We start from the raw sequence: 12888 nt of genomic DNA, 5'->3' as shown, positions 1-12888 counted from the left end.
TCCTCATCGAAGCCAGCAGAAGTCTTCATCCAAGTGGGCCAACGTCTTCATCCAACCAGGCAGAAGTCTTCATCCAGACAGCATCTTCTATTTTCACCCATCCGGCGCGGAGCGGCTCCATCTTCAAGACATCCGGCGTGGAGCATCCTCTTCTTTCGACGTCTTCTTTACATTGAGGTTTGCCTTTAAATTATGTCATCCAAGATGGCTTCCCTTAGATTACAATTAGCTGATAGAATTATATCCGCCAATCAGAATTAAGGTTGAAAAAATCCTATTGGCTGTTGCAATCAGCCAATAGAATTGAGCTTTCATCCTATTGGCTGATCCAATCAGCCAATAGGATTGAGCTCGCATTCTATTGGCTATTCCAATCTAAGGGACGCCATCTTGGATGACGTCATTTAAAGGCAAACCTCATTGTAAAGAAGACGTCCAAAGAAGAGGATGCTCCTCGCCGGATGTCTTGAAGATGGAGCGCCGGATGCATGAAGATAGAAGATGCCGTCTGGATGAAGACTTCTGCCCGGTTGGATGAAGACGTTGGCCCGCTTGGATGAAGACTTCTGCCGGCTTCAATGAGGACTTCTGCCACTTCGTTGAGGATGGATGTCGGATCTTCAGAAACTGTAAGTGGATCTTCGGGGGTTAGTGTTAGGTTTTTTTAAGGGTTTATTGGGTGGGTTTTAATTTTAGATTATGGTTTGGGCACTGAAAAAGAGCTAAATGCCCTTTTAAGGACAATGCCGATCCAAATGCCCTTTTCAAGGCAATGGGGATCTTAGGGTTTTTAGATTAGGTTTTTATTTGGGGGGTTGGTTGTGTGGGTGGTGGGTTTTACTGTTGGGGGGTGTATGTATTTTTATTTACAGGTAAAAGATCTGATTTCTTTGGGGCAATGCCCCGCAAAAGGCCCTTATAAGGACCATTGGTAGTTTATTGTAGTCTATGACTACAGCCAGTGTGGCTGAAACCGGTCAGACCTACTTTTGACACTCCCAACTGTTTACTGGAGTCTGCCTATTTTTGTACTATTTTTAATTCGTCCTAATAAAATTCATTTTTATTCATTCAAGCACTTTTGTGTTCTTACTTGAACTACCTTGGGATTTTTTTCTACTAGTTTATTGTAGGCTAGGGTTTTTTTTTTATTTTGGGGGGGCTTTTTTATTTTCATAGGGCTCTTAGATTTGGTGTAATTAGTTTAAATATTTGATAATTTTTTTTATTTTGTGTAACTTAGTGTTTGTTATTTTGTGTAACTTAGTTGTTAGTTTTTTGTAACTTAGTAATTCTTTATTGTAGATTTTAATTATTTGAGTAGGTTTAGGTTTTTAACTATATAATATAGTTAATTTAATTTGTAGTTTAATGAAATTTTAGTATAATAGTTAGGGTAGATTAATTATTAGTTTAATATAGTTTTTTAATGTAATTTTAGTATAATAGTTAGGGTAGATTAATTATTAGTTTAATATAGTTTATTTTAATTCTAAAGGTAAGTTTTAATTTATTATAAGATAGGGATGAGTTAATATTTAATGTAAAGTTAAGGGGTTGTTAGGTTGAGGGGTTAATAGTTTAATTTAGTTTATGGTGATGTGGGGGGCTGGCGGTTTAGGCGTTAATAGGTTTAGTAAGTGGTAGTGATGTGGGAGGCCAGGGGTTAATAACTTTATTTAGTTGTGGTGGGCTCCGGGAGCGGAGGGATAGGGGTTAATACATTTAGTTTGTTGCGGCGGTGTCGGGGAGCGGCGGAATAGGGGTTAATACGTTTATTAGAGTTGCGGTGGGGTCCGGGAGTGGCGGGATAGGGGTTAATACCTTTATTTAGTTGCGGCGGGGTCTGGGAGCGGTGGGATAGGGGTTAAACATTTTAGTATAGTGGCGGTGTTTAGTGACAGGGTATAAATAAAGCTGGGAAAAAGCCGAATAGCAGCGAGATCGATGACTGTTTAGTTAACAACAGTCCACTGCTTATCGCTCCGTACTTGGTGCGCGGCTTTTTGAAAGCTTTTGATATAAATATGGAGAGCGTATTTAGGTCCGCAGCCGCAATGTTAGGTGATGTCAGGTGAGCGTATTGGTGCAGTCGAATGCAAGTAAGTTGACGGCTTGATAAGTAGGCCTCATAGACTCTTTATGTATATATGTAATGTGCCTCTGTAGAAGACAAATTCACTGATATCTGTTTCTTGCTGGACCAAGATATAGGACTGTTTCCTAATTTGAACAAGTAACCACTTGTTGATTTGTGAGTGTTAAGGTCACCTGCCCAGTCAGAGTCCACCTAGCCTATGAGGCTTAAGTCACCAGTTGCAGACAGTTTCAGACTCGTTTTTCATTCGTTTGAGATACGTCATGACTCTCTTGATTGAAGGCCAGTCACATTTTTAATATAGACATAGATCAGCTGTAATTCATGTGAATCCTTCATCTATCAGAACTTTGTTTATTTTTAAGTTTCACACTCAATTTGCACACAAGATGCCCTTTCACAATCACTTTCCATAAAGCTGCCACTATTCTGAAAGTTCTTTGTTTTGCAACTACTGGAGCAAAAGTAGCATCATAATCCTCACCAAATTTTTATGAGTACCCTTTTGTCAAAAACTGTGCCTTGTACCTACAGACTTTGCCTTTAGAGTCACATTTGGCTTTGGAAACCCATTTACATTTGATTGCATGCTTGTCTTGAGGAAAGTGTCCATGTAAAGAGATCTTATCTCTTCATCAGCAGCTCTAATCCCATTTTGCTTCTTATGGGTTGGCAGCCTTGCATCTTATTCCATGAATCTGATTGAAGTGCTAGGTGAGCCATATAAATTAGACATTTGGCTAATGAGCTTAAAGTGATTGTATATTTTGGCAATTTAATCCACAGCATATAAAATTATTCATAAAAACAAGGGCACTTTAATTCATTAAAATATTTAAAGACGCTTCCTTTGTAAAATAATTACCATTTATTGATCATAAACATTGTTCCGTTCCTCCGCCCACATCTCATACTTGATTTTTAATGAATGAAAGTGTCCCTGTTTTTAAGAATAATTTGAAATACTGTGGACTAAAATGCCAAATTTAGCAATCACTTTAATTTTTTAGCTCTGCTGTTGTTCTGCTTTGAAAAAAGGTTTTCTCGTCATTTTTCCTTTGATGCAGCTGGTACATTTCATCATTTGATTACATGGATTCATTTTTATACCACTTGCACATTAATTCTAAACTTTCTTTATTATTGGGTCAGGACTTCTGTGCCCAAGTCGTCTGTGCCAAGTGCGAATGCAGTTTGAATGTTTTTCTTCTTTGGCTGTATTAACCACTTCACTGCAGTTCAGCCGACACAGTTCATCTGTGATTTTAGCCTTTGCAAGTAAGTTATTTTCTTTTGTGATGACACAACTGTCATCTTGGAAAGATCACTTGTTTTGTTAGCTTCTTTACTAACAAACAATTACTTTCAAGAGTAGGCACATACAGAACATTTTTCATGGCTATCTTTCTGGTGACACTCTGGGAGATAGGACAGTAAAGAAAACTGTCTCCTATTCCTTCTGCTGGTGCAATGATAAATGCAGACAGCGTATGCCGTCGGCATTTATTGATGTGCAGCGGACATGATACGCTACATTGTATCATGTCCGTTCGCACATTAGTAAGTATACCCCTTGGCCTTTTGCAATTTATCTTGTTTTTGCATTCTAGCTTTCCAAATTCTGCAATCTTCCTTTATGTTGCCTGGTTTCTTGCACACAAAGCATTCACGTATTTCTAGCTGCTTTTTACTGTTTTTATTTCTTTTTATAGAAACGATGAGTCCACGGATCATCTGATTACTACTAGGAATATCACTCCTGCCCAGCAGGAGGCGGCAAAGAGCACCACAGCAATGCTGTTAAATATTACCTCCCTTCCCTCCCACCCCAGTCATTCTCTTTGCCTACGTTAGAGCAAGGAAGTGGTAAAGTTAGGTGTTAGTAAAAGATTCTTCAAGCAAGATTTTATTATTTTTTTAAGTGGTGCAAGATTGTGCTGCTTTGTTCTAGGGTGTAGCCGTAGTCCATATCAGTCTCTTCAGTAGAGCAGTGGTGACTTTAGAGCAATGGGAACTTGTGGGACATAGTTCTCACTGCGCCTCCCATGTAGTTTATGCTGCCCTAAATATGAAAGCCTGAGTAAGATCAGTCAGTCTTTTTCTCTTTCCACAGGTCTATGGGAGGGAGAGGACCTCTCAAACCTAGTGAGCTGCCTTTGCTGCCTGGCAGATCTTTGAGGTAAGTGCTACTTTATTTTTTCAGAAAGAGGAGAAAAAGTTTGTGCACTTTATTTTAAACTCATTTATTGCAAGCTTCCTCTTTAAATGTGTGGGGACAAATACCTTAAGGCATTTTATTCAAGGCAGACACTGGGGCTACTACGGGGCTGAGGAGTTCAGGCTAATTGTGTGTGATTCACTTCTCCCGGCGGTTTGCCTCTAAGAGACTGTTTACCGACCGGGAGGTGTTTTAAGGCTCTTTCCCTGTGTGGTGTTCTCTGCTCCCGGCGGACATTTTTACTGACCGGGAGATTACTGTTTAAGATGCCCACGACGGGCGGGACTTGGCTGAGGCGGCAGTTGCATGCCTTTTCTCTTGTAAGGTGTATCCAGTCCACGGATCAGTTCCTATGCAGTAGCTTGTTAAAGATCTACTACGGACTCTGCAAGTAAATAGATAAAGACGGCTCCGGATTACTATCTAATTCAGGGGTTTCCTCCGGTGCAGCATTACAGGTAGGCAGAGCTAAGCTGAGGTGTAGAGGTCATCTGGGGATAAGATTTTTGTATCGTTAGTATAAAAACCTTGCTGTAAAAGTAAAAAAGTAACGTTTTAAATTTAAAGAGACAGTAACGTTTTTCTGCTTTAATTTTTTATTATAGAATTTCAAATTTGTACTTCATACTTTGATCATTGTGAATCAGAATGGATCAAGAGGCCCTGCAAAATGTCACTTGTTCATTATGTTTTGATGCCAATGTGGAACCACCAATCCCTTTTTGTTCCTCATATATTGAGAGAACTTTAAATTACAGAGAGAGACTTTTTTCTGAGTCGTCATTTTCTAAGACGGATGCTTTTCAGGAGTCTACAGGGAGTGCAGAATTATTAGGCAAATGAGTATTTTGATCACATCATCCTCTTTATGCATGTTGTCTTACTCCAAGCTATATAGGCTCGAAAGCCTACTACCAATTAAGCATATTAGGTGATGTGCAGTACACCTCTCTGAACAGTGTCTGGGAGGCTGTGGTTGCTGCTGCACGCAATGTTGATGGTGAACAGATCAAAACACTGACAGAATCCATGGATGGCAGGCTTTTGAGTGTCCTTGCAAAGAAAGGTGGCTATATTGGTCACTGATTTGTTTTTGTTTTGTTTTTGAATGTCAGAAATGTATATTTGTGAATGTTGAGATGTTATATTGGTTTCACTGGTAAAAATAAATAATTGAAATGGGTATATATTTGTTTTTTGTTAAGTTGCCTAATAATTATGCACAGTAATAGTCACCTGCACACACAGATATCCCCCTAAAATAGCTATAACTAAAAACAAACTAAAAACTACTTCCAAAGGGGGGGCGGAGCTTGGCCGCAGCTAAGATGGCTGTGTAATCCCACAGCTCCGGAGTACCAGCACCCTATTGAGGCCACATTGGAGGCAGATACAACCAAAAACAGTGTTATGAACATAAAGGGTGACCGCAGAGGAGAAGAGTGAGGTGGAAGCTTCACATATATATATCTTTAAGACGCCACAGAGAAAAACGGGAGCACCGGCTGCACTGTAATGGCGACGGAGGAGACGGCTGTCCCAAACAAGGAGCACGACAGAGATATACACAAGGGACCTAACTTTCGGCAGAATATAAGGATATACCGACTCATCAAAAGTTAGTATCCCATATACGAAGGCATATGTTATAAATTTCTAGAAAGATCACTTAGAATGAATACAAAATGGCAAGCGCACTAACGAAAAATTGAATACGCAACAGCAAGCAGCAAGCAGCAGCACGTGTAAACGTACATGACTCCTCAGGGAGACACACTGAAGAATACGCCAGGCTAATCTCTTAAAAGTAAGAAAGAGGAAGAGGGCAGAAGGTATTTTCTTCTCTTTATTTTATATTGCATATAAAACTATGGCATCAAGGAAAAACATACAAAAACCAAAGTTAGCAAAAATGCAGGCAAGGGAGACCCCTGTTAGCTCCTTCTTCACACCCACAGACAAGCAGAGATCACCGATACTACATGATTCAAGGGGGCAAGAATCCCCAGCACAATCAGTGGGAGAAGACACTTCACAAGAGACGGAACTTACTACTCAGGTGCCATTAGCATTATTGTCCTCTTTACCTTCAAAGCAAGATATCGCTGACATAGTGAGGGCCTGCATGAGGGAAGAAATGGCTGAGATAAAACAAGATATACATGCATTAGGCTTCAGGGTAGAGGCCTTAGAAGACCAATCAGGCTCAGTTACTGAGGAGATTACAGATATGCAAGATCAATTGAATGCACAAATGTCAACTATAGAGGAATTGAACGACAAATTAGAGGACCTCGAAAATAGAGGCCGAAGGAAAAATATCCGTATCCGGGGTATCCCTGAGTCTGTGCTCCCCAAGGACTTTTACACATATTTTGCTGCACTATTTACTCATTTGAAAGGGGCGCCGCCAGCTGTAGACATCCAGTGGGTCAGAGCCCACCGAGCACTAAGGCCCAAACCCCCAGACACGGCACCACCTAGGGATGTCATCATGAAATTCAAAAACTTTCTAGAAAAAGAGGAAATTCTTATGCTATCTAGGAAAAATCAGCCGGTAAGGTTCAGAGGGACAGTATTGCAATTTTATGCGGACCTTGCAACAAGGACTTTACAGAGGAGAAAAGAACTGTCGCCTTTGACTAAGATGCTCCGCGATAAAAAAATATTATACAGGTGGGGGTTCCCATTCCAGCTCTATGTCCTACAAGATCACAAACGTCTAACCTGCAGAAGACCTGCAGATGTACCTGGTTTTTGCAGTGCTTTAAACTTAGACCCTCCGGAACTTACAACATCGGACAATCAACAACCATCCACGACACGAGGGGACAAAAGATCACAATCGGAACCATGGAAACAAGTCCCCAAAGGACACTCCAAAAAATGACTGTCTATGTACTCACAATACAGAAACACAAATATGTATGAATGGCGGATACAGCCAGTAAATGGTGAAGTGAAGAGACTGCTCTCACAGGATGTGGTAAAGTAACAGACATAGGCAATTTAATGACTTTTTAATGTTTTATATGCACTGGGACTCTGAAAGGCCATGTATATGTTTAATGTATGTTGCGTCATAGATTTACTTGTGAGATAGATGTTTATTCACTGTTTTATAAATGTTTAATTAGTTAAAAACAGAGGCAAATTTAAGGTTAAATTTGAATGTTATACACCTGAACAACAGGGGTCTGGTTCCCCTGCTAAAGTGGACCCGTGAATGGAAACGGTTCCTAGGTCTTCCCCCAAACAGAGGGAAGACTTATTTTTGTTGTTTTTTCTATGTGTGTTTTTACGTTTGTTTGGATATGTTATTTTCCTAACATGTTTAGCGAGTCAGGGGTTAAGTCGTATAGTCAGAGAGGAAATGTGGTATATAATACATTGCAGAAAACAAATGATGCGGATGCTACATGTTTTGTTTTACATAAATGGATAAGACGGGAAAGATACTTAAATTTATCACACAGAATGTTAAGGGGTTAAATTCACCTGCGAAGAGATCCATGGCAATGTCAGATTTACATAAAAAGAAGGGTGATGTTCTCTTTCTCCAGGAGACGCACTTTAAGAAGTTACACGAACCCAAATATATGGGACCTCATTACACACAACACTTCCATAGCTCATACACTTCTAAGAAATGTGGTGTGAGTATTCTTTTGAGTAAGACAATTCCTTTTCAACACATTCAGACACACACAGACTTAGATGGAAGGTTTTTGGGGGTTTTCGGGCTGCTCTATGGTAAGCCTACTACACTAATAAACATATATGCACCGAATACCCAACAACTCCCTTTCTATAAGAAAACATTGAAAAAAATTATAGACATCTCTAAAGGCTTGATATTCATAGGGGGGGATTTTAATATACCACTACATCCCGAGGTAGATAGTTCAAACCCAAATCCCCACACATCTAAAAGGACGCTCAGACACTTCTGGAAACTACTGAAAAATTCAAATCTATATGATATATGGAGGTTTATTCACCCCAACACTGTAGAATATACTTTTTTCTCTTCCCCAAATCATACATATAGTAGACTAGATTACTTGTTCACAAATCAATCAGGTTTATCATACATTCGAGATGCAACAATCTCACATACAGTATGGTCGGACCACTCTGCAGTATCCATTACAATAGAATGGCCAGATACACCGACAACTCCATACATATGGAGATTAGACGATTCTCTGTTACTGGAGGACGTAAGATTTACAAAATTACAGACCTCACTGCAGGAATACTTCAGTTTCAACTCAACCCCGGATAGTGATCCTATAACAGTATGGGAAGCACATAAGTGTTTTATGAGGGGAGAATTTATAAAAATGAGAGCACATTATAGAAAGTTAGCAAGACTGCAGTACGAAACTCTCACTGCCAAATTAGCAACCCTAGAATACAAGCACAAAATGACCCCGAATGATCAACAAATCTATAAAGACTTACAGGAGACTAGGACAGCTGTATATGAATTACTGTTAAAAGAATACAAGGCTAAAACGGCCAGCTTCAAGCAAAAAATGTACTATGAAGGAAATAGAGCGGGAAAAATGCTGGCTAGAAGCTTAAAAATTAAGAAATATAAAACCTTTGTACACGAACTAAAAACACCTAAAAAGACTAAATTACACTCAACCAAAGATATACTTTCCCAGTTTGAGACGTACTATGCTCAACTATATAACATAACAGTCCCCGGGCAGGCCGCAGATTCAGATGATGTAATACAGGAATATTTGAGTAGGGTACCACTCCCCAAATTAAACCAAGAACAATCAAAAGAACTAGACACACCCATCACGCACAAGGAAATTCAGTTAGCAATACAAGACCTTAATGTAGGCAAAAGCCCGGGCCCAGATGGGTACACCGTACAATATTATAAGAAATTTGCCGCGCTTATAATTCCACATCTCTTGCAAATATTTAACAAAATTGATGCACACTACCCACTCCACCCAAGTATGCTAGAAGCACATATCACGGTCCTTCCAAAGCCTGGTAAGGCTCCTGATGTACCTCAGAATTTCAGACCAATATCATTATTAAATGTGGATGTAAAAATCTTTGCAAAAATATTGGCTACTAGGATCAATCGGTTCTTACCACAATTAATACATGTGAATCAGGTAGGCTTCACGCCATTTAGAGAAGCAAGAGACAACACTATAAAGCTGTTAAACCTGCTAGAATACACACAAACACACAAAATACCATCCATTATGCTTGCAATGGATGCCGAAAAGGCCTTTGATAGGCTACACTGGGCCTTCCTACAGAACACACTGAAACGTTTTGGGCTGGGTGACAGTATCATAAGCAAAATATTCGCATTATATAATAAGCCAACTGCCAGGATTAAACTAAACGACTCACTCTCAAATAAATTCCCGATATTAAATGGAACCAGGCAGGGCTGCCCCCTGTCGCCACTACTGTTTGTACTTACAATAGAAGTCTTGGCTGCGGCTATTAGAAATAATTCATCTATACATGGTGTAATGGTAAAAGATACCCAATATAAACAAGCCTTATATGCTGATGACGTGCTTTTGACCCTTACATCACCACTACAATCCCTAGAAGCATTAGCCACAGAAATTGACATTTATAGCAGATACTCTAATTTCAAAATTAACCCAACTAAGTCAGAAGTGATGGGGACCCATATCTCTATATCAGAACTTCGAGAAATAGCTGACAAATATAAATATAAAATACAAACTTCCTCTATAAAATACCTAGGAGTCCAGATCTCGCATGATCCACAAACCCTTTTCCAACTAAATTATCAAACCCTTTTGAAAGAGATACAGTCTGAATTACATAGCTGGGAACATAAAAACATAGCGTGGCTGGGTAGAGTGGACGCTTTTAAAATGTCTATTCTGCCAAAAATCCTATACATATTCCAGACACTGCCCATATCAGTTCCACAATCTTACATCACCAGTATGCAGAATATAGTTTACACATATATCTGGCAAAAGAAAAGACCTAGAATATCCAAAAAGATTATGTATAGACCACGAAAAAATGGAGGCCTTAGTGTGCCCTGCTTATTATATTATAGACAAGCGATTCTCCTCAACAGAGTTATAGATTGGTGTAAACACGGACAGCACAAAGAGTGGGTTGCCTTAGAAAAACAACTAACGGGACATCCTAACCTAGGAGGTTTGTGCTGGACAAACAAGATACATAGAAGTTTAGATAAAGATATGCCCCAATTAGTTCAAGTGACCCTTGAAACCTGGGACAAACTCTCAAACAAAACGAAAGGTATCTCCTCAAATCCCTCCCCCTTAACTCCAATCCTTTACAATCCGGAGATTCCAATACAGGGGCTACCGACACCAAAAGATACTGACCACATTTCGTCTCTCATACCCTTTTATAAGATCCTGACTGAAGGTAAACTTAAAAACAAGGACGAACTAATTGAGATTGCTCCACAAATCGTTAAAGACTGGCTCACTCTCCAGACACTATCACATTTCTTACATAGTGCACAATATAAGACTAATTTAAGTAGACCACCTACACTATTTGAAAACCTATGTTTTTCCCAGACCCCTGTAAAAGGTGGCATGTCGACAATATATAAATTACTAATAGAAAATCATTCTAGATCACTACCAGCCTATTGTAAAATATGGGAAAAGGAATTAAATAAAGAGATTCCTCTTAAAGAGTGGAAGATAATTTTCACTAATATGGGTAAATCACCATCATCCATCAGTGCCACGGAGACTAACTTAAAACTCCTGTATCGATGGTACCTTACGCCGCATAGACTCTCAAAGATATACCCTAATACAGACAATAAATGCTGGAGAAACTGTGGGGAGGTTGGAACACTGACACACATATGGTGGGAGTGTCATTTGATTAAGCAATACTGGGAGGATATTAGGGTGGAAATAGAGAGAGTTATTTCGGTCAAGCTTACACTAGACCCTATGATTTTACTTTTCAACTACACCCCCAAACTAAAATGTAAGTTGAGATTACGATTATTGTATGTCATGGTAAATGGAGCCAAACAATTGATCCCACGTCTGTGGAAGACACCTAATATCCCCAATATAACACAATGGAGAGATTATATCACACAGTTATTGACCCTAGAGAAATATCATTTCATGCAGACCCAACAAATGGAATTCTATTCTAACATGAGGTTTCTTTGGGAGGATTATATAGCATCAATTTAATGACAGGATTGGGTTAGATTGGGCTTGAGTAATTAACTCTGACTATACTGGGATACAGTAGAACTGTTAGTTTTTATTAAATTACATGTATGCGTTGCAGATTTGCATTTTTGTATTGATGTAAGTTAATTGTTTCAAATGTATGACTTGACTCTGTACTGTCATTTTTCAACAAATAAAGGAAAATTTAAAAAAAAAAAAAAAAAAAAAAAAAAAAAAACTACTTCCAAAACTATTCAGCTTTGATATTAATGAGTTTTTTGGGTTCATTGAGAACATGGTTGTTGTTCAATAATAAAATTAATCCTCAAAAATACAACTTGCCTAATAATTCTGCACTCCCTGTAATGATAATGTTCAGTTTATGCTGCAGCTTTCTCCTCAAGCGTCCCAACTTTTACCGCCCACACATGCAGTGCCCTGCGCTTCCTCCTTAACTCCTCCTGGAGTTATGCTGCAAACATCGCTACCCTCATGTTCTCTGCAGTTTCTGATGCGTTGTCTGCTTTTCCCTTGTTGCAGGGAAAATGCAAGAAGACAAATAAACATGCAGTAGAGGTTACTGACTCAGTTGTTTCTATTTCGAATGTCCCCTCCCAGAAGCCTGAGGAGGAGGATACTTCGGTAGCATCTGAAGGTGAAATTTTAGATTTAAGCTAGAACACCTCTGTATGTTACTCAAGGAGGTTTTAGCTACATTGGATGACAGCGACACTATGGTCGTAGTTAATCCTAAGAAATCCAGTAAGCTAAACAAATATTTTGATGTACCTTCCTCGGTAGAGGTTTTTCCAGTACCAGACCAAGCTTCTGAGATTATTGCTAAGGAATCGGAAAGACCGGGTATCCCTTTTTCTACACCTCCTATATTTAAAAAGATGTTTCCCATTGCAGACTCTATCAAGGAGGCTTGGCAAACAGTACTCAAGGTGGAAGGAGCTGTTTCCACTCTGGCTAAGAGAACTACTATCCCCATAGAGGACAATTGTGCCTTTAAAGGGACACTGAACCCAAATTTTTTTTGTGTGTGATATAGATAGAGCATGCAATTTTAAGCAACTTTCTAATTGACTCCTATTATCAAATTGTCGATGCCAGCCCATTTTTGTTGAACAAACTGGGTTGTTCTTGCTGATTGGTGGATAAATTCACCCACCAATAAACAAGTGCTTTCCATTGTTCTGAACCAAAAAAATAGCTTAGATGCCTTCTTTTTCAAATAAAGAAAGCAAGAGAACGAAGAAAAATTGATAATAGGTGTAAATTAGAAAGTTGCTTAAAATTGCATGCTCTATCTGAATCACAAAAGAAAAAATTTGGGTTCAGTGTCCCTT

The 12888-nt window shown here is 39.1% G+C and overlaps 1 protein-coding gene across 1 annotated transcript in view; it reads left to right on the top strand.

Annotated features, from left to right (window-relative positions):
* Positions 1-12888, top strand: part of AK5 (adenylate kinase 5) — an 809863-nt gene that overhangs the window by 612620 nt on the left and 184355 nt on the right. The window contains exon 10 of the mRNA XM_053693336.1: positions 605-629. Coding sequence (XP_053549311.1) covers positions 605-629 — 25 coding nt within the window. The remainder of the gene's footprint in view (positions 1-604; positions 630-12888) is intronic.

This window comes from Bombina bombina, chromosome 10 (assembly GCF_027579735.1).
Source record: "Bombina bombina isolate aBomBom1 chromosome 10, aBomBom1.pri, whole genome shotgun sequence".
Lineage (NCBI taxonomy): Eukaryota > Metazoa > Chordata > Amphibia > Anura > Bombinatoridae > Bombina > Bombina bombina.
This window is presented reverse-complemented; position numbering and strand designations above follow the sequence as displayed.